The sequence below is a fragment of the Pseudorasbora parva genome, chromosome 13 (genome assembly GCF_024679245.1).
Source record: "Pseudorasbora parva isolate DD20220531a chromosome 13, ASM2467924v1, whole genome shotgun sequence".
Taxonomy (NCBI): domain Eukaryota; kingdom Metazoa; phylum Chordata; class Actinopteri; order Cypriniformes; family Gobionidae; genus Pseudorasbora; species Pseudorasbora parva.
In genome coordinates, this window is record NC_090184.1 from 25,942,389 (window position 1) to 25,965,830 (window position 23,442).

At 38.9% G+C, this 23,442-nt stretch overlaps 2 protein-coding genes across 2 annotated transcripts; one reads left to right on the top strand and one right to left on the bottom strand.

Annotated features, from left to right (window-relative positions):
* Positions 1-1,621: 1,621 nt before the first annotated feature.
* Positions 1,622-11,600, bottom strand: peds1 (plasmanylethanolamine desaturase 1). The gene is made up of 6 exons (XM_067413627.1): positions 11,402-11,600; positions 7,700-7,819; positions 7,403-7,494; positions 6,193-6,337; positions 5,898-6,110; positions 1,622-4,503 (listed from the first exon to the last, which is right to left on the bottom strand). The coding sequence occupies exons 1-6, from the start codon at positions 11,535-11,537 to the stop codon at positions 4,382-4,384; spliced, it is 828 nt and encodes a 275-aa protein (XP_067269728.1). The 5' UTR covers positions 11,538-11,600; the 3' UTR covers positions 1,622-4,381.
* A 2,028-nt stretch (positions 11,601-13,628) lies between these two features.
* Positions 13,629-15,151, top strand: cebpb (CCAAT enhancer binding protein beta). Its single transcript, XM_067413629.1, has one exon. The coding sequence runs from the start codon at positions 13,854-13,856 to the stop codon at positions 14,688-14,690; it is 837 nt and encodes a 278-aa protein (XP_067269730.1). The 5' UTR covers positions 13,629-13,853; the 3' UTR covers positions 14,691-15,151.
* The last annotated feature ends 8,291 nt before the right edge of the window (positions 15,152-23,442 follow it).

Below are 23,442 nucleotides of genomic sequence, written 5' to 3' on the forward strand. Positions count from 1 at the left end.
TCACCATAGGTTCCTGCAGTTGCCGCAGCCCGGCCAATCAGAGCGCTCCTCGCGCTGGGCTATGGCCGTGCAGCTCACTGCGCTTTACATAGATACCTTTATTAAAAGTTTTGCTTCACATTCTCGAGAAAAGGAGTTTTTCCCATACGTAATACTCGTTCCTCTCTCTCAGGGAACCGAGGTTACGAAAGTAACCGAGTACGTTTTTGATAGAAGAAAGGCCATCGCACTATATGTCCATTAAAAGCACTGCTAAAAAGAGAAACTTCAGGAAATCGTCTTGAAATATTGGATAGGCATCAAATTTACATGCATTACCCATCATAAACCTCTTAAAGATAATTCATAAATGACAGTAATAACTAAGAGGAAACTTCTTAATGATTTATCGAATAATTAATAACTAAATGAGCAAATTATCTAAACGTTTTTTAAAAAAAATGACAAAATAACGCACATCATAGTCTATCTACATGTCTATACTGTTTGTGTGCTATATTAATGTGTGTATATTCTATTTACCTATCCATATTTAGTTGTTCGTTCGTGAGACAACGAAAGACTGTCAAAAACACTTAAAAATGACGTACCATCAGCACCAAGAGCCGCTCACGCTCACCAACTTCCTCCCATGCTTTTTCCTTCACTTGCAAGTCTTTATAAAGCAAACTGTGTGGATCACAGAGAACTGTGTGCTTCTAAACCTCCACGATGAGAGTGTCATCCATTCCTGTCTTTCCAGGACAGGTGCACACTGAAGAACACTGCCTGTGACACCACTTGCTTTTTGTTTATCGTTTCTGTTATGCCAGCATATAGTTATAATATATACATAATTTAATTCATATTTAATTTAAGCTAAACTGGCATACATTATTTAAAATTAGTTTTGTAGTTCAGGCAAAAACTTATGGCAGTGACTTCGTTTTTTGTGTAGAACTTTTTTTTCTTCCACAGCGCCGGATGTCATGGTGACTGAGAAACACACGGAACACTTCACTAAATTGTTTCATGGTTAAATGTGTTATTTTTCATGTTAACCAGGTTAATTTTGATCAGAACAATGAACTGTGGCTTTAATTCATCGTGAGCAGCGCGTCAAAAATAGACCTGGCGCCGAAACGATCGCGGCACTGACGCTTCTGCTCTGCTCCTGCTACGCGCCGCTGCGCCGCCTCTGCTGCCGGTGTGAATGCACTCATCTGTTAACATGAGCGCCGAAAAAAATACGCGCTGCTTACGCCCTGCTTACGCGTGCAGTGTGAGAGTGAGAGAGAGAGAGAGAGAGAGAGAGAGAGAGAGAGAGAGAGAGAGAGAGAGAGAGAGAGAGAGAGAGAGAGAGAGAGAGAGAGAGAGAGAGAGGTGTGATTGAACTTTGGAATGAAGGTGAAAGGTGAAAGAAAAAGAACAAAAAGGAATGCCTCACATGTTCAGTTTTCTAAATAAATGGCATCATTCTAAAAAGTCAACTTGGGATGATTATTACCCAAAATGTGTGTGGCTAGGATTGAGTTAATGTTCGTTAAACCCCTGAACCTCAACTTTGTACTGCACTCAATAATAAACATCTTCAATGACCTAACATAATAGAAATAAAAACACACACAAATCAGGCCACAGATCTTTCCAGTTCTTTATTAATTTCTTTATAAATATGAACTTAATGACATAAGTTTTCAAAACAAGAAACAACAAAAAGGCATTAAGGCGTTATTTTCAGTTTTCAACAAGTAGCCGTCCTACAAAAACGTACTGAATGTGAGACTGAGGTGAATTGCAAAGTCGGCCGAGATAGCGTTTTAAAAGGCTTCTTCCAATAAATCAGTAAGAGTAAACATTCAGTAACAAGTGTGAATGCCAAAGGTCATCAATCAAATGACCCCAGTGAATAAGGGGTCGTTTTTGTTATCTTAAGAAAAATACAGTGTTTTTAAGCAAGTACAATGTGATTAGTTTAATCTCCTCACAGCCACATACTTGTGCATGGAAAGCAAGGAGCCTCAAAAGAGAAATAGTCTTTAACACTCTTGCATGTTTGATAATACAATCGCTATATTAGCACTATAGCAATCTTCTTTACGCATTGCATACCAATCTAGTAACATTTCTTAAGCAATTTCCTACATTTCTATCGGTTTATACCTGCAGAACACTAAGCTTGCCCAGACAAAAGCACAGAAGTCTTCAATGCATCAACACATCACGATCACGGGCTGCTCCACCTCACCCCTTCCACCATTTGAAATGAATAGGAAATAAGCTCAGAAATGTCACAGCTGGTGAAATCCTTCATGATCAGTACATTACAATAATAAAAAAAAAGGTTGAGATACATTATATGGTATGAATGTAGGCTGTATGTCATAATAAAAACTCATTGGAAAACAAAAATACAAAATTAAGTGAAATCCAATGATAAAGGATAAATGTAACATTTTACGAAATCAAAATAATTGGTTTAAGCTTCAGTTCCCTGTACAGTGAACATCGCCACTGGAGTGTCCTCTTCAAATAAACACCGACCAAACACACCACAACAAATCTATTAACTGAGCAAAAATAAGTTTGGCATCTCGTATCAGCATAGAAATATATAAGATATTGGTTGACTGTCAAAAATACTACAATATTCCACTAACAAATCTTCCTGGACTCATAAAAAAGGAGGAAAATAAGATGTAACACAACACATGACACATTATGAATCAGCTCAAAACACCTCATATATGTTTTTGTTTTTTTACAGTTCTGGCTGACTCCTTTGTAACAGTTTTACATATTGGACAAATGAATTTGTTCTCTGAACTTCTAGAAAGCTGACCTATCTTAAACATGTACTATCACCATACTGACCTATGAAACACAACAACTGCCACATTCCTGCTGACAGTAACAAAATTTTGGCATGAAAAGCATAAAACTTCTAAGCTAGAACTCATTTAGGTTGACCTTTTTAGTTTTGAAGGGGTGAAGATCAGAAATATTTATCATTTTTGCAAACAGGGTGTAACAGTTAATATTCCATTAGAAAAATAAATAAACTAATACCCCCAAAAATGGCACAACAACAACAAAAAGTTATGCAAGATGTGATATAAAATATTACATTTTTCATTACTTCTTCAGTTTCATCTAAACTACATGGCTTAAATAGCGACGCTCATTTTTTTAAAGCAAAGCAAGTTTTTTTTTCATTAGTGAATGATTAATTTTAATATTTCTAATAATTAAAAATATGACTACTCTATTTAAATATAAAGTCAAGTAAATAAATCTTTTTCTAGTCCATTGTCATTGCAGCTTTATAGCAGAAAATGTATATAACGCTCATTAAATAAGCAGTTAGTAGTAGTTGCAAGTCACTGGACAGCTAGATGTTGATTCTGTCCTTTTCATCATGCTGTAACCACCTTTAACATTTCATATTATTAATAAATAAGAAATGTAATTTAACATGCTAGTGTTGAGTTGAACATTAAACTGTCAAGTAACAATGTATACAAACCTAAAACCCAAGCAATGGAGTGTAAGTTTAAGTTTTGTGTCAGCTGAGCAAGCTTGCACCAACCTACCCTAAGATGAAGTTAATACAGAATAAAAATGGATACACGAGACCATTGCTTATTCACATATTATTAACCTAAATATTGACCAATGTGGAAATGCTTCTAATATACTCCTCTTGGTCAAGAGCTCACTGCTTCCAGAACCGCTGAATTTGCAAATGTGCTTCAACAGAAAGTGTTAATAAGGGAAAGATGAATGTAAGGACTAGGATGAGGCCAAGCAAAGCAAGTTTCTTGCGATTCGTCTTTTAAGGCGTACTGAAGTAAGACTGCATATGATGCTGCTCCGTCCGTTCAGACACAAGCAACAGATGAAGACACAGGTTTTCAGCCCTCTGTGGTGAAAGAGCCAAAATGCCTTGAGTTTACTGCACTTTAACCCCAAGCCAGAAATATCAGTCCCTAAGGCCAAACCCAAGAGTGCAGAAGCCAGTCCCTCAGATACAAACTCAGAAACAAAGTGCTTTTGAGCAGCTGAAAGATGAGAGGGTGTCCAGAAAAGAGCCCACTTTGTTCAAGTATTAACATTTTAAATTCGCTTTTTTTTTGCACTTTGAATAGTTTTAAACATTTCACAGAAGTCTCAAGTTTTGGATGTTTGGGTCTTTAGAGTGAGCGGGGTGGGATATTGCTTTCAATTGCTGTCAACCCTATTTTTTTCTCAACTTTTGCTAAGAATTGATGGCTTTCTAATTTAGGTTTTGATATCTTGCCATTCCTCGTTCTGCCTGAGGGAGGACAAGTAGACGGAGAAAAAGACTGTTCTCCTCCAAGCAGGTCTGAGGTAGGGGAGGTGGGTCGGTGGCAGAGGAAGATTACTTGGTTTTCTGGGCCCATCTGAGGTCATCTGATCTGGGTTTCTCTCCTGTCAGGCTCTGTATCAGATCTTCCAGGTTTCTCCAGAATCCCAGTTTCTCTAGAGGATAGTTTAACCAGCCTGCGCGTACAAACACATTTAGGTCAATGACATGTGACTCTATAACTAACTGATGTAACTTTACACATAATTCACTGTCAATGATAAACAAAACTAGTCTTTCATGTGGTTTAGGAAAATCTTTAACACCATTTTCAAAAAAAGTTTACATTTAATGGCTTTTAGTTATGTAACTTTCAAGTGAAAAATAACATTTTCCTAACACCTTGAATACATGTGTCCAAAATCATTTATTTATTGATAAATATCTTTAGGTAGTATCACACTCATGTAATGGCTCGTTTCCACCGAGCGGCACAGTTCAGTAAGGTACGCAATTTTTGCATTTTCCACTGTCAGAAGTTGTGAATGGTAACCTAATTCCGAACCGTACCAATCACTAGGGTACCTAGCACAGTAGTCCGGTACTAAAGGGTGGAGCTAGACTCACTGCAGAACGTTGATTGGTTGACAGAGAATCGCTAGTCGCGCATGCTTTTTCGGCTGTGTTTTCCCTTGCAGCCTGTGGCCTTAGCTCAAACAAAGCGTGTCTTCTTGTGACAACAGCCACGTCGCCATGTCGCGAAGCAAGGACAAAATCTGCTGTATGTCAAGTCAACTTTATTCATAGTGCTTTTACAATGACGATTGTTTCAAAGCAGCTTCACAGTGTTAAACAGGAAAAATATTGCAACAAAATTTGATTCGGCTGTACAGTCATTCTGTACGGTGATGTCATCAGCTCATTTCAATTTATCATATAGCGATAATGTGGGCAGCATAAGTAATAATAAAGTTGATACAGTTCATTTAGTAATTCATTTTATTCGGATATTTAGTTGAAAACTTAGATTGAAATTTTAGTGTCTCCAACTGAACAAGCCAAGCCAAAGGCGACAGTGGCAAGGAACCAAAACTCCACCAGGGCATGATGGAGAAAAATTAACCTTGGGAGAAACCAGGCTCCGTCAGGGTGCCAGTTCTCCTCTGGCCTATTAACAAACAGAGTATGATTATTATTTTGGCAACCTTACAGGTCAGAAACAGTGGCGGTATATCCTCCAATGTTGTTTACTGTGTCGCATGACTCACGTTCTTCTTCGTGCCTGAATGATGTTGATCAGTACATCACGCCTATCATAAGGGTATTGTTGGCGGTGAAAACGGCGGATCAGGGTTTACATACTGAACCGTACCGCACCGTTCGGTGAAAACAAGCCATAATGGTCCTATTTCTGATTTTATTTTTTATCTGCATATTAGTTGCATCATATGCCTTTGTTATACTTGTATGCATGCATTGCATTGCAGACATCTTTTTGAATGGATGAATACACATTACAAAACATTTCTATTTCAAATAAATGCTGTTCTCTTGAACTTTCTATTCAAACCTGTAATGTGTGCGAGTGTACCTGTGGTAATGCAGAAGTAGGTTTCATGAGGTGAAACATGGTGAACTCTGTGGTGTTTCCGTGGTAAAATTATGTAACAGTCCTGAAGAAACGTCACCCAGCGTGGGAGCCCAAAATATGTGTGCGACCATTTGTGAATCTGATTGGTCAGTGTAACAAAAATGGCTAAAGCATAGACGTAACAGTACCATGGGTAGTTTCGATAGATCTCCGCTGAAGAGAGAACAGGACAATATGAGTCAGAAATAAATGTGGTTCGATATTTGTCTCTGTGTTAGACCAAAAAATTTCATACCTGGTGAGAGCATCAAGAAGTTTGCGGCCATGTTAGCGAGAGGAATGATGGTCAACATACAGTTATCACCGTTTGTCTCAATGAAATCATGGCGCGTTATAGCTGTTGGATCAATGTGATGCTCTCGAAATGGACGAATGAAGGCCTGGGAATGGACAAACAAAGGAAAAAAAAATTTTAGAATAAGTAATTAAGCTAGAGCAATTAAGTAGTTGAGAATATTTTCCTGAGATTAAAGATCTTTAAAGGGGTTCAAGACATTTAAAGGCCAATTCACACAGTACCGACCAGCAGACACATTCATCAGGTTCTGATCAGTGTGTTAAATTGTCTCTTGCCATTGGTCGGCGATCGTTTTTGCCAAATGAACATGTTGAATCTGTTTATAGAATGAATGTCTGAGAGGTGACATACTGTAATTTGGTGACTGTCACCATTGGTTGGTGTCTGTCTGAATTGGGCTTAAAAGATGCCCTAAAAATCTACTTGTGAGATCAAGTGATTTAAAGGGATAGTTCACTTTAAAATAAAAATTCTGTCATCCTTTACTCACCCTCAAGTTGTTTCAAACCTTTAGCTGAACACAAGGGAAGATATTTTGAAGAATGTCAGTAACCAAACAGTTAACTGGAGCCATTGACTTCCATAGTAGGAAAAAAAAATACTATGGAAGTCAATGGCTCCTGTTTGGTTACTGACATTCTTCAAAATATCTCCCCAGTGTTCAGCTGAAGAAAAAAATTCATACAGGTTTAAAACAACTTGAGGGTGAGTAAAGGATGACAGAATTTGTATTTTAAAGTGAACTATCCCTTTAATATCTATTTGTTCTCAAAACATTTTATTATATGTATTACCTTAAATAGCACTAAAAGGGATAGTTCACCCAAAAATGAAAATTCTGTCATCATGTACTCACCCTCAAGTTGTTCAAAACCTGTATGAGTTTTTTTGTTCTGCTGAATTTTTTTTTTAATTTGCATTTTTTTAACAAAGCAGATAGAGCAACCATTTACTACCATAGTATTTTTTCCCTACCAATGGTTGCTCTATCGGCTTGGTTACAAACATTCAAAATATCTTCTTTTGTGTTCAGCAGATGAATTAAACTCATACAGGTTTGGAACAACTTGGAGGGTGAGTAAATGATGACAGATTTTCATTTTTTGGGCGAACTATCCCTTTAATATCAGGAAAAATGTGTTTTTACCTTCCCAACGATGGGCAGATCCACTGAACCCCATGTGTCAGCACCCCAGTGGACCAGACCAGAAGCAAAGTCTGCTGTCAGGATCCCTGCCACTTCATACACAAAAATACAGCAGAATCTCAGCATAAAATCAATCTTTAAATCCTATTATTAACCAAAATGGCTTTCTGTTCCCAGAACTACTAGCATTCTTAAATACTGGGAATTTCAGAGTTGTACTTTGCAACTTCTTTGTTGTGTCTACCACTACTTTATTAAACATTGATGCCTGTGTGTGGGTTTGTTTGTTGTACCAACCGATGCCCAGGAGGATGTACCAGCTGTGTCCCAGGTGGAAGTATGTTACCAGGTAACAGAAGTTGAAGGCCATGAGGGTAAAGCAAAGAAGCACACTGATCCATTCCTGACATCTTTTTCCTGGGAGAAAGCGACAGAGTTGAGATCTTTTAAACAGCAGTCTTTAGTCAGCAAGGTCCAAAAATAACAGCAAAGCACCACATTTGAGTAAAAAAAGGCTTTGGTGACATAACTGCAACATAATGCATTATTTAAAAAGAGACTGTAAGAACGATCTTCTGGAAGAAGTCGATCTAACTGATGTAATGAATACAATTCAAATCAAAGACACTTTAATCAGCTAATACTGAAAAAGTCATCTAGCATACTTGACATTTTCAACGGCTACAGAATTTGGTGACACATTAATATTTTATGTAGAAACATGAAACAAAATATGAGAAATAATAGTGTCCTTGTGATGAACTGGTTCATTTCAAATATTATACTGTAACACAATGACATGCACTTTTTGTAACAAAATATGGGAGGAAAACAACGAACTTTGCTGCCAAAAATAAAAAAATAATACAAATAATGCACATTTTAAAATGAAAATTATCTTAATTCACCTGCCATTCACCCACCAAAATGGCAATGTTGGAATCTGTTTGTAAAGTTATGGAAGGTAAAAAAATGTTAATTCATACATATATAGAGATTTATAAGTTTAAATAAGATTCTACAGTGTCTCAGGAATGTAACTTCACTGAAGTACCAATGTGTTTGCTGTACATAAAAGTAAAATCAAATCAACAATACAGCAAAGTAACTACCTACAATACTGGTCACTAATATTCCAAAAATACAGCATCATTATCATAGAAACTGTTGAGAACGAATATTTGAATTGATGTTTATAACAGATCGAGACAGATGGTTATGGCTGTGAGCATTTACTAAAGCAATGCTCACAACAAAGTCGCATTGTTTCTTTGCACAGCTACGATTGTGTGCCGAGGGCAATGTCACCTTTGCCCTGAATTCAGTGCAGAACCACTTTGCAGAAAATATGTGACCAGAGAACATTATTCACATCACAGTTGACAGGATCTAGAAATACTGCTATGTTTGTTCCAGGATGACTGATTCATCCTGAGTTAATCTGATACAGAAATACTGAGAACCTCAACACTCCTTGAATCACCAAAGTGACTGTCAACAGGACAATGCTGTCAGAGGACATTGATGTGAAGTTAGAGAAGCACTAAATCTCATTCTACCCAGAAACCCACATCGGTCCTGCTCGATTTGACATTGAACCGCAGCACCCCACCCACATCAACTTCAACAAACACATACCTTTCACACCTAACACACCCTCACACCTGGTCTGCTAAGTACTTACTGTGCCGTTTTGTTTCCACTTCTCTTCTGTTCTTGTGTTTATATACAACATGTCTCATTCACACTGTTCCCTGCTGGTACTGATGGAGATCCATTATTCAGATTTACTGCACCCATCTAATCAACTATCTTGGGCTTGTGGTTTTGTGTGACCTTGTTGTGCTAATGCTATAAATTACTATTTTGTGGCAATTCATCTTTAATAGAGTGATCAGCCAAGAGTCAACCCGAAACTGTCCTTAAAGCTGCACTCAGTAGGTTTTTGTTTACGTTGAGATGCCTCTTTTTTGATATTCAGTAGTACTAGTGGTTTTGGACTTTGTACTGATACTTTTTGGCTTGAATGCATGGAGCTTCTTTACTAACTGCTGTTGCTTCATGTTAAAGATGTTTGTTTATCTTTTTGTGTAACTGCTGTTACGGTGTGGTCACATTTAACATTGTTCTGTGAATATTTGCGGGATACATCCAGCCAATATTTACTCACCCTCATGTCGTTCCAAAACCATTAGTCCTCAGAACACAAATTATGATATTTTTGATGATATCCAAGAGCTCTCTGACCCCTCCATAGACAGCTATTTAATTACCGGTTTTAAGGTCTAGAAAGGGAGTAAAGACATTGTTAAAATAGTCCATGTGACTCCAGTTGGTTCAACCTTAGTTTTAAGCATTGAGAATACTTTTTGAGTGCAAAAAACAAACAAAAATAATTACTTTATTCAACAATTTCTTCATGCATGTGTCAGTCTCCTACGTTGTCGACATAGTAAATACAGTGCTTCAGAGTTACGTCAGAGCTACGCCAGAACGCCGGCTTACCATTGGCCGACATGGTCAACTTGAGCACCATGACGCTGACACAGGAGCTGGCCAACGTAAACTGAATAAAAGACTGACACGGAAGAAAAGAAATTGTTGAATAAAGTCGTTATGTTTGTTTTTTGTGCACAAAAAGTCTCGTCGCATCATAAAATTAAGGTTGAACCAGTGGAGTCACACGGACAATTTTAACTGTTTTTACTGCCTTTCTGGGCCTTGAAAGTGGTAACTAAATAGCTGTCTATGAAAGGATCAGAGAACTCTTGGATATCATCAAAAATATCTTAATTTGTGTTTTGAAGATGAACAAAGGTTTTATGGGTTTGGAACGACATGAGGGTGAGTAAATGACAGATTTTTTTTGGGGGGGGGTGGGGTAAACTAACCCTTTAAGTTGATCATGCAAATTCAGGATTTACCAACAGAATGCAACTTGGTTTGACAGTCACTTCTGTGAGAGCTGTGCTTTATAGAAAATTACTATTGAATAGACCTTATTCACAGTGGCACCATCATCTCTTCAGTGGGTTGTACTGGGTTGTTTTTGGATTGTTCTGCTGACAAAACACAGCACAATTATGAGCTGTGGAAAATTATAAGTGATCTAGGAGCTTTAAACAGCTGTTTACTGCTTTCATACCAGTAATGTCGCTGCTTTGAATAAGGTGTATAGTCCTTTTTTGCCAGCAATTTAGAAATTGGCTCTGTTGTCATACAAGTTATGTTATTGTGTTTGGCATTATATTAGAGTTACTTTTTTAATTCACATTAGCTTTTATGTTTATGCTTTGTAAATCACAGTAAACACTATCTGCATCATGTGTTAAATTACATAAATTGTTTTAGGTAGTAAAGATGACCGTTGCTTAGCAACTACTAGTCATGTGATGTCAATATTAGCGGCAACCATGAAGGGTCGACCCGCTCCATTTAGGGAAAAAACAGCATTTGTATTAGTTTGTAAGTCATTTTAATGTTATTCCTCAAAAGTGCCGTTTATATTTTATATTTATAACTATTTAAACTAGGAAAAATGACTGAGTACATGCTGAGGAATTGTGATAAACATGAAACCAAAGAGATCTCCAGAATTACATCCCTTGGGACCATAATTAATAACCCATTTGGTTAAATTTAACACTGACAATTGTGTTCGACTCATCTGATGACTGACATCACATAGGGCGTTGTTGCTCTCATTTAAACTCCCTGCCACATAAACATCACTCATTAATCCGTCGTTGTATATGCCATACTATTATGCTGCGTCGTGTTTACCCCCGTAGAGCCCACCGACCGAATATAAACGCGCTCTGCTAAATGCCCTTTCAAAACCGACTATTCTAGACTACGAGGCGAATGCTACAGCTTCGTGGCTGTCCGAGGCTGCCTATGAGAAACTCTTGGCTGTCAGTCCGTTCAATCCCTGGTGTGGGCAGAGGCAGGCAGACACCGGCGCCGACGGGAAATGTAAAACGAGGTTTAAATTCTCACCTGGCGAGTATAACTCCGCGAGCTCTCGAGCACCGGCATGCTGTGGACCCCATCTCGCACCTGGCTGATCCGATCCACTTGGGCCGGGTGTGTGAAAGTTTTCCGAAGACCCACTTTTGCTTTCGGTGCTCGCCATATTCAATCCGGCTCGGGCGCAGCGGATGCGTTAATTCCGCATCCTCAACTCCACGCCTCTGTCCGTCCTGTTCCGCGTCTCCTCCCTCCACCAATTGCGTGCGTCCCGCTGCAGCATTCGGCCAATCAGCAATTAGGCTACGTTCTCAAAACTAACACGACGACCTATTAGAAAGCAAAAATGTCCTGACCCCACCCGGATGCAACCAATCAGAAAAGAGGCTATACTGACGGTGAATCATTTTAATTATTTTAATGTGCGGTATGGATCCTGGTATTTTTAGTGCATTGTCTAAATATTAATTTTCATTATGTTGATAAAAAAAAAAAAAGTTTTCAAGGGGGAGTTGGACTTCACGCTCGAAACAAAATGAAAACATTCCTTACACAAATAATAAATTCGGTTATCATTTAGTCAGCCTTTTTTGTTCCTAACAACACGAACTACACATTTCCTTCAGTGGAACACAAAAGGAAATGGCAGGGACACGGCTAAATATTAGTTTATAATTAAACATATTATTTATTACAATGAAATGAACCCAACCTGAGTAGACTTTAATGTTTATTTAAATCAAGACCTTTAATCCTTGATGTAGGATCTGCGTCACTGATGCTCTATAAAAAAGATTGGAATGTGTAAAATATAATATCATGAATAATATTTTAAATAACAAAATAATAAATACACAGTATTGGAAATAAAATGGACATGAAAAGGTAGGCCTATATCATTTCACTAAGTGTTGGCAGCTTAATGAGTCAGTTCTTGCAACACGTTGCACTATGATATGGCACACAGGGGAATGTTCAGACACAGAATTAGAAAACGAAAGATTGTGAAAGATTGTGAAGCAGTCTGCTTCTAGAGGACAATGATGAAATAATTGAACCAGCCCTTGTAGTGCAATCCTTTACCACCAGATGGCAGACTAACCACATCACTGAAGAAACATAAACACGTTTATTGCAGCAGCCAACGCCTGCTGCCCCTGGAAACCTGAAATTGAAATTAGGCTACTACTGTGAGAACTTGGTCAGACAACGATGAAGATAGTAACAGTTTTGATGTGCTCACTGTATCACTGCACAGCCCTATATAGAATGTCATTTTGTTGTGATCTTCAACCCTATTAGAATGTCACTTAATGACCCTGCTTAAGAAATTTTTTTAATACTTTTTTTTTAAATGCTCCTAATATTTTTATTATGTGGTAACCATAATAAAACACCCTTAACAGCAATAGGATGCTAGTTTCTCAACTCCAGTCCTTGGGACTCCAAGCCACCATGAACGTTTTAGATATCTCAACAATTCAAATACCTGATTCTACTCATCATCTTCCAATGTATTGAATAGAGAGACATCTAACACGTTTTAGGGGGTGGGTCTTGAGGACTGACGTTGAGAAACACTGCTCTAGAAGACATTCTTTTAAGAGGTTAAATATTGCAGAATAATGGTAACTGGTCCACATGGCAGAGTGTTGTGACTGCTAATGAGAAACCTGGGGTTTACTTAGGAGTGCTGTTCGTAGAGTTCTTTTAGCACATAAGTAATTAACTAATACAATAAATGCAAAAAAAGAGAGATAGGCTACATTATTCCTTATTTACAAGTTCAAATATCACTTTTTCTAGAATGGTGTTAACCAGACCCCATTACATCTACTTATTTACAATTTACAAGTAATATATATATATATATATATATATATATATATATATATATATATATATATATATATATATATATATATATATATATATATATATATATATATATAAGCTTAGGCTATATAAGCTTCACCGGGACAAATTCCTTGTGTGTTCGCATAGCCTACTTGGCAATAAATCTAAATCTGATAATCATTCTAATATAGATCAAAATGTATCTGTAAAACGTGTTATTTTAAAAAGCCAAAACTCAGCACATAAGTATCTGTTTATGCCGTGTTTATTTTTTTTTATTGTTATTCACTCGTGTGTTCACAGACCCCAGTTTTGAGTCTGCGGTCAAACCAGAATAACGCGTCACATTCCAAATAGAGAATCACCGCCCCCTCTTCACACCCCTATAAACACCCCAATCCGAGGCATGGGAACTGACTCGAGCTCTCCAGCGATCGCTGGGCAGTCAACCTATCTATCACCCACATAACTAGACAAAAGTGATCTAGTTATTTCTGCTTTTCGGAAGACATTCGAATTTCTGCGTGAGTTCTTCGCAGCCGTCGGTGAGTGACACTTGCGAAGTTATCAGGGGCGGCGAAACCCTGATCTCCGTCCTGCCGCAATCCGGCGGGTGTTAAGATCCATGGAAGTGGCCGGTTTTTACGAGGGGGACTACCTCGCTTATCACAGCACTAACGCCAGCAGCAGTCCGGTCAGCGACGGCACATGCAAGCAGCCCACTAACGGCTCCATGACGAAGCTTCATGATATTTCTGAGCACGAGAAAGCGATAGACTTCAGCATCTATTTGGACTCTTCGTCCCAGTACCAGCACCTGGCCAGCCAAGACGAGACCCGGCACCGCGCACTGGGAATCTACAGCGACTTTCTCTCCGAGGAAAACAAGAGCAAGAGAGCAGCGTTACAGAACTACAAGAACTACATCTCGCTGACCGAGCGGGACCCGAATAACCAGCTGGCGTATCCAGAGATACAGGAGACGCGCATAGACGCCGTGTTCAGCCCAGACTTTCTGGGCAGTTTTGCCAAAAGTAACTGGCGACACGAAGAGCCGCCGATGGATGGTTCCGGGGGCTTTGACATGCGCTCGTATCTGCAGTACGCTCCGAGCGGCAGCCTGGGTAACATTTCAACCGCGTCGTCCTCCTGCTCGAGCCCGCCAGGTACACCTGCGCCGCCAGGTAAGGGAAGATCACCTCAGTCGGGCGGAAAAATGGCCTCTGGCGGCAAAGGGAAGAAGAGGCTGGAAAAGGACAGCGACGAGTACAGACAGAGACGCGAGAGGAACAATCTCGCCGTCCGCAAAAGCAGAGACAAAGCCAAAATGCGCAACCTGGAGACGCAGCACAAAGTGCTCGAGCTCGCGGCCGAGAACGACCGGTTACAGAAGCGCGTGGAGCAGCTGTCGCGCGAGCTGTCGACGCTGCGGAACCTGCTCTCCGCCACCGGCCAGTGCTGACGGGACTCAAGCGGTGCTTAATGACTGTCAGTGACTTTAAAGAGTGCAGAATTAACAACAAAAGTTTTCTGCGATTGATACTTGAGCGCTCGTTCAATGCGTTTACAACCGAGAGAAAAAACATGAAAGTGGACTGTGCGCCTGGATTGCGCAATATCCCACCGTGGTGCTCGGTATAACTCTGGTAATCTGGAAACCCTGTCATGTATTTCGTCTGTAAAGTATTTTTGTACGGGTTTTAAAGTGAGATATCTACTGTTTAATATTCTGTTATTTAAATTCCTTTCGCCATATCTGGGGCAGTGGTTGTCATGGGAAGAGTTGTACTGCAGAGGTATGATGCAACTCATTGTAACAGTATTGGAAACGCAGTGAAGTAGTCTTAAAAAGATGATAAAGGTACAACTGGTCTACTGTTATATACTATTTTATTGAATTAAATGATTTTTACTGTACTGGAATCCTGTGTCTAAACGCATTTTATTACTGCTGTCAAAAACATGTTAGCACCCACCCACCCACAGCGGCTGAGATTTAGTTTCCACTATGCAGTGTGTAGTTTCACTTTACCTTTAATAGTCTCTTTTTATAAGGACATATACATTTAAAATGTGCCTGCACATGAAGACGCGATAATCATTTACAGTTATTTGATAGAAACCTCCTGTTTCGTGACTGGATATTTGGAGATCTTTTGAAATCTGTGTTCATGAGTCACTTAGAGGGTCAGCTATCTAAAATACACAGGCAGGGTCAACAATCCAAAGAGTTCAGTGGTCCGTTAAAGACTGGTTCAAGGCTAGATAAGCGCTGAACTTTCTAGACCCTCAAAGCACACAAACACATACAAACACTCAGTTTACTCAACAGAAAGCATGCATGTCACGGTGAGATAACTAGACATTAAACATTGGCATGGATTGCAGGCTGCCGTGGACAAGTAAGCAGAGATATGGATGGATTTGAATGAAAATGAAGATTTAGATAAGAGAAATGATCAATACGAGATGGATTTAATCAACATACAAACTCATTTGTTAGGCCTACACCTCAGGCCTAAGGGCAAAAATGCTTTTTTAATTGAATCAAATTATTTATTATTTACACATTACTTATGTAATAAATAAATACATGGATGATTGATACATAACACAAACACACACACACACACACACACACACACATATATATATATATATATATATATATATATATATATATATATATATATATATATATATATATATAATTTTATACCATTTTATATCAACATATATCAACTCATTTCATCATATATGATATAGAAATCAATGTAAATTTAAATCTAGCAAAGGTGGACCAGATTCAATTAATTAAAAATTGACATCACACACATTCATATATGTATATATATATATATATATATGAATGTGTGTATGCTTAATATATTTTTATGTGAAAATTATTGTTGAGATTTCTTCATTGGTAACAGAAAATGAGCTGTTGAGGCGTGACCGTCTGAATCCTGCAGAAGGAAATGAAACCTGATGGACAGGTTGAATGACCTGTCAGTCAGGGAGGAGAGTAAGTATAGGTAGACAATGGACAGTTCATCAACATGACAATAGAAGGTGGGGGGGGGGGCTAAATTAATGTATCAGTGGGTAATCTGAACTTGTGATCAGCAGCATCTAAACTTCAAGTATGATGGTTCATTTTGTGTGTGAGAAGGACTGTGGTCTTACACCACATACACAGCAGCTGAGCTGATAGAAAATCACTAAAACCACAAACATCTATTTCAAAGAAAGGCTCAAAACAATGTGTGTATGAAATTAGGTGCACCACCATATATAGGGGCTGGACAGTAAAATTTAGTATGGTGTAGGGCCTCGTTTTGTGCCGATGGCATCAGACATTTCATCACAGTGCAGAGGATTTTGATCCATTCCTCTTCCAGAACAGTGGCCAGGTCACTACGAGATGGTGGTGGAGGAAAACATTTGTGAAATCTTCAACTTGAATCAAACCATTCTGTCACAAGTCTTGCTCTTTGTGTATTGGTGAATTATGATGCTGACACAACACCCTTTTTAGACGTTTAAATCAGGTGCACATGGTCCTCCGGAATATTTCGGTAGTCTTTGGCAGTGACGTAGCCATCAGACACAGAAGGGAATGCCATGATATTGCAGCAAAGCCATGCATCAGTCCGGGTGTTAAGCCTTTTTGGGGTTTCTTCACGGATGTGGGAAAGACAAGAAAGACAAGTTGGACTCATCAACGAACAAAACATGTTTCACATTGTCCACAGTCCAAGATTTGCACTGTTGGCGGCAATGAAACTGACATTTGCCATTGGTATGACTGATCAAAGCTTTGCCGTCCGACCATGAATATTGACTCTGTGGAGCTCCAGATGAATCGTTTTTGTGGAAACCTTCACACTCTCTTACTGATTGAATGTATAATCAGTGAAGAATTAGTGAATCAACAACACTAATGGCCAGTGTTTTAGTTTCATTGTCCAACCCCTATATATATATATATATATATATATATATATATATATATATATATATATATATATATATATAGCCTATTAAGTGGTTGTCTTTCGTATTGAATTGCGAACATGCTGATTGCACCACACTCGCAGTTTGCTTGAGAATTTTAGTTTTACATTTTGTTTGATGTTTAGGGAACCTGTAGAACAGTGAGAAACTGATCTCTAAAAGGAGGAAAAGGGTGTTGTTTTGAACAGTGCATTTCACAACGTCGTCCTATAGTGCAGGAGGATCTGAGTTGCACAACACTTCCAACTTCCTTCTCCATCTGCGCATGCAAGCGTTCTTGCGTATGTATTGTACTGCTATCTTAGATACTTTCATTTAATACAATTGTTTTAGTCCAGCACAGCCTGAGTACATCTACATTTGAAAGTTTTAATATTTTTAAGAGTCCAAGAGCCAGCATAAACTTGCCATACACTATTTGAATCTATTGAACAAGATTTTTCTGTACTTTATTTACTTTTCTTGAGATGTTTGCTTTGTTAATGCCAGACTAAGCAGAAGATGGCAAATAATAATACTTTGTGCCTGTGAATTACATTACGCATTTTAAAATATTACATCATTGTAATATTTCGGTTCCAGTTGGCTTTGTTTATTAAGTTTGTGTCCCAGTCTCCTGAGCACCACTGATTGCAAACACAGGGGTTTCCATTGTCAGGATTACAAGTTTCTTTTCCCCTTTTACTAGAGAGCAATGCCCCACCCGCTTCCAGGCAGGATTTTACCGTCAGTAGTGTAACGTCTGTCAGTAAATGAATTGCTGCGTCACGCTGCCAGCCGACCTGCTGATACTAATATGATCCAGCCTACACTGGATTGTCGAGCCCTTATCCCACGCACTCGTGCATCTTACCTAGAAAACAATAAAAAAACAACTCATATGGCCTTAAGCTATTGTGTCTTGGTCACTATCTGCTTCTTTAGAATTGCAGTTTGGCACTGAAATCTTAATCATACCGAAATCAAATGTTTTAAACTAAATCAAACAGATTTTGCATATTTGTAGCATGTGGTTCTTCTCTCACTTCCCTTAAATGGCCTTTTCCTTGAAAACACATTTTAAAAGAAAAGAATTTCTCTCAGCTGGTCTTCATTGCAAAAAGTTTGAACAGGCCAGCTGATACTGTCCCAATATAAAATGCTACGGTTAAATATTAACAACACCATTGTTGCAACTAACAGGGCCAACATATCAAAGGTGAACAATCCCTGGCAGACACATTAATAGTCAATGAGTTTCTGACACCTTCCCAAGTGGTCAACGTCACCTTTATGGCATGAGTGATACTAAAAAATTATAATTTTTTTATTGAAAAATTGTCAAAAGGCATCAGGTCAACAGGAATATACTCTATTATAGGTGCACACTGTTGACAAGATACAAGAATATAAATTTTTTTTGGGTAGGTTTTTTTTTGTGTGTGTGGTTATATTTGCTTTTTGCCTTTATTTTCACACTACATAAAATAAGCAGTAGCAACAGAAAAGGACACGTAAAGAGTTAAAACAGGACTGAGATGTGCTTTAGGTCCTACTCGAACCTGCATCCGAACAAGGCTTATTAAGAGTTTAATTATATTTAACCATCTAAAGAAGGATAACGATGACTATAGAGTCATTGTGGTCTACTACACGCAGTAGAAATGTAGGTTTGAGTGTGGGGATGAGCTCAGCAGTTTGAAAGTGCTGTGATGTACCAATGGCAAAAGCTTTCATTCATCCACCACTTCCCTGTTTCTCTCGATCTCTCTGTCACCGTTCTCCTCTTTTGCCTGGTCTCGAATGGATGACGCTGGCTGTGAACATCCGGGGGTCCTTGCGGCGCGGCTGCCGGGAACTCGGACGTCCACAATGGCCGTAAGAGGTGGAGCCATGACCCAGCAGGACACTGGCCCAGATTTCGACACTGTTGCACTTCTGCTATTCTCCCTTGTGACGCTTGCGCAGTGGCTCACGACGACCGCCACGATGTTGGGTCGTACCGCTCGTATCATGCAGGACACAGTTGAGTAATTGACAGCCTTCCTGTTGTTGCAAAACAACAGAATAGAACATAACAGTGATCAGGCCACTACGGCCATCACTAGCCACACATTTAGGTGTCAAAATTACCCACTGGATTCTTTAACATGCCATAAAACTAGTACTGAACGCTAATATCTAAACTGGTTAGACTTGTAGAGTTTGTTAATCTTAATCAGCATGCTACCACCTAGAGTACATTGGTTTATGGTTAGAGCTATTTCGAGTAAACATTCTGCTCATCCTCATATTGTTCAAAACTTTCTTCTGTAGAACACAAAATGTTAATGGTAATCAATGGGGTCCAAAATCCCATTGGATCCCACTGACTCTACTTTTATGGACAAAAATCCCATTATCCCATTGAGGCTCTGGGCTGTTGATCAAAAATGTTGTGTACATGTTCGTGTTTGGATGTATGAAGACTATCTTGGAGATTGATAAATATTGATCCATCATGAACCGGAAAATAATGTCACTGCTGCATGCAAATGTGTGAGCGTGTGAAATATAACCGTTGGCACACAAATGACCAGTTATAGTTGTGTTTTCTTTATTCAAAGAATCACATTGCTAAATACAGAAACGACAGAGAATTCAACTATTTTCACAGTTTTTCTCAAGAAAATGTGAGCGGTGCTTATCAGCGTAAATTTTACAGCCAAGATTACTGAGTGCTGTGGATGGTTGCCAGGGCATTTTATGCGGTTGCTAAGGTGTTAAAAAACTTAAGTCAAAACATCCCACCTACATGTCTCCGTGTTAAGTTTTTCTGATTTCTATTTCAAATATATGCTTTTCTCTTGAAAAAAAAAGCACATTATTCTACAGTATGTGTAATTACAATGTACCTGGTCATGTTAGGTAACTACAGGGGTTAAGGTTAGGTCTAGCCATAGGTAAGTTATCACCCAGTTATTGTAATTGCTATAATAAGTACATAGTAGTGCTTTTCTGACTTGAAATAGTTAACCCTGGGTCATTCTAATCCCTGAGTAGACTGAATCCTTTCACATTGTACTTTCCTAAACCCTGGGTTAACGTTCTTATTTGCATATTTGCAGGATCAGTGTAATTGTTTGGATGAATGCAGCATGTGACCTGTTTACTTTAAAGTTCTATCATTGTACATCCTCGTATTATCGACTGTACTATTGAGTTTATACTGAATGGATACTTCAGACTATATACACTATATTGCCAAAAGTATTGGGACACCCCTCCAATTCATTGAATTCAGTTGTTCCAATCACTTCCATGGCCACAGACATATAACATCAAGCACCCATACAGACTGCTTCTGCAAACATTTGTGAAAGAATGGGTCTCTGGAGCTCAGTGAATTCAAACATGCTACTATGATAGGTTGCCAACCAGCGCAGAAGTCGCCAACTTTCTGCAGAGTTAATAGCTACAGACATCCAAACTTCGTGTGGCCTTCAGATTAGATCAATAACTCTAGAACAGTGGAGACGTGGTCTCTGGAGTGACGAAACATGCTTCTCTGTCAGGCAATCCGATGAACAAGTCTGGGTTTGGTGTTTGCCAGGATACTTGTCCTACTGCTCTGTATCAAGAGTACAGTTTGTGAGGGGGGGATTATGGTGTGAAGATTGGCCCCTTAGTTACAATGAAAGGAACTCTTATTTTGAAACCAAGATATTTTGGACAATTTTATGCTCCCAACTTTGTGGCAACAGTTTGGGGATGGGCCCTTTCTGTTCCATCATGATTGCGCAAGCAAGGTCCATGTCATCATGGATGAGTGAGTTTGGTGTGGAGGAACTTGACTGGCCTGCACAGAGTCCTAACCTTACCCCATTAGAACACCTTTTGGATGAATTAAAGCGGAGACTGCGAGCCAGGCCTTCTCACCCAACATCAGCGCCTGACCTCACAAATGCGCTTTTAGTAGCCTGGATGCCTGCCAAACATTTGAGGCTGGGAAGTTCGGTCTGGACTTGATCCGTTGTGGAGCAACTATACTCACACCAGAGCTTCTCGCACTAATCAAATTGTCAGGGCGGCTTTTATACGATGATGGACAGATGATCAACAGTAATGTAATCAGTGGCGTAGCACCAAATTTTGGGCCCTGGGTACAAACCATCTTGCTGGGCCCCCGTACCATGTATGTGTATGTATAGAAAACGGACTTCCCTGCCTCGGGCCCTGGTTACTCAGTACCCTTTATCCCCCCAGTCCCACGCCCCTGAATGTAATCATTCACATTACCAAAGAGCGCTTGGGTTGAATTAGTTTACTAAACAAAGAACTTGTTTGTAAATGCATTCACATTTACTATTTCTCTCAAAAATGATGATCATGCTGGTAAAGCACTCTGTGTATCCTTAAATTCTTTTTACAACACCGAAAGATTGTTTACACTCATTTTCTTCTTCTACTTCTTCCAGTGTGCGTGCAGTTGAGTTCTGTTGACAACTATGCGTTGCTCAATATAGGTCACTCACTCCGTTGCTCTGGTTTGTTGTAGTCTATCCAATTGAGTGCGAAGGCATTTTCACCTCAATGGGGCAGTATCAGACTCATATACTGGTTATAATCTGAGTATGACAACGTTAGGCTACACTAGAAGAATGGTCAAAAATTCCTATAAACACACTCCTAACGTTGTGGAATACTGAAGAGTTGAAGCTGTTATAGCTGCAACGGGTGGCTCATACAGATTAAGAATGGGGAGTCATTGAAGTTCATGTGCATGTAAAGGCAGGCGTCCCAAAACTTTTGGCAATATAGTGGTAAGAATGAAACAGTCTCTTCTTAACACAAATTTGTCAGCATTAATAAAATGTCCTGTTTTAAACTCTGAATGTACTGTTTATATACAATGTGCAGTGTTTATTTGACTGTACAAAGCACACAAATATGTACGTGATCTGTTGCTAAGTGTCTAGATTTAAAATTCTAACACCGCATAGTTTCATACTGTACAAGTTAAGCACCACAATGTGCGGTTAACGCTGCCAAAGCGGCGTTTCATAAACCCGGATAAAAAGCGGTACTAGCCTCGCTTCTAAAGTAACATTGTGAAATGTTCCTTTACCCAGGGTTAAAAGCAGAGTTTAGAAAGACAACCCTCGGTTAAGCGCAGTGTAAAAAAACACAAACATATTACACAAACACATTAAGCAGCACAACTGTTTTCAACATTGATAATAATAAATGTTTCCTGAGTACCAAATCAGCATGTTAGAATGAATTCTGAAGGATCATGTGACACTGAAATCATGGAGTAGAAATGAATGAGTAAATACCGTCGAAAATTCAGCTTTGCTGTCATAGTAATACATCACATTTAAAAATATATTAAAATAGAAAACCATTTTAAATTTTAATAATATTTCACACTATTACTTTTTTACTGTTCTTTTGATCAAATAAATGCAGCATTGGTGAGCCTTATTTAAAAAAAAAAAACATTTAAAAAACATTATAGACAAATGGTACTGTAAGTTGGGGGGGGGGGGGGGGTCACCTCATTTTATATCCTCCAGGTGAATTTCATAAATCTGATTGCTTACTAAATTAATGGCACTTCCTCTAAGTAAGCAACATTATTTGAGGTATCATTCATGTTTGATGCACAATCAGGACTAAATATGAGCAATAATTATATGGATATTTACCTCAAGCAATAGTCCATCACATTTTGATTTTAAATAGTTTGAGACTAAATCTCAAAACATTTGTAAGACCATTAAGACTTTTATCTATTTTTTGCTTGAGGCCTCTGTTGTCGCAATAGCCCAAAACTATGCAGTGGTTTTTGAAGTGATCTGTTCCTTGCACTGATGATGTCACTGTATCTTTTTTACAAACACATACTTCTATCTGCCATCTCTCCATTGCCGAGTATGCGAGGGGCTCCAACGTAAAGGTTGCATCTGCTCTCTTCACCTCCAAACATGAGATAGACAATCAGTGCAGGCGGCGCAAAATAGGCCACAGTCAGTCACAGAGGGTACTGATATTGGCTGCGTGTGCATGTACGTATAACCTCTCTTAAACTCACGTGATGGAATCTTAACTGTCTCACAAACAGACCGTGGCACTCAACCCACATCACTATATTGGATCTCTTCCTTCCTGCAGAGATAATGTGAACAAGAGGACGCAAAAACGCAGAGAGCAAGAGTGCAGGAAAAAAAGATGCA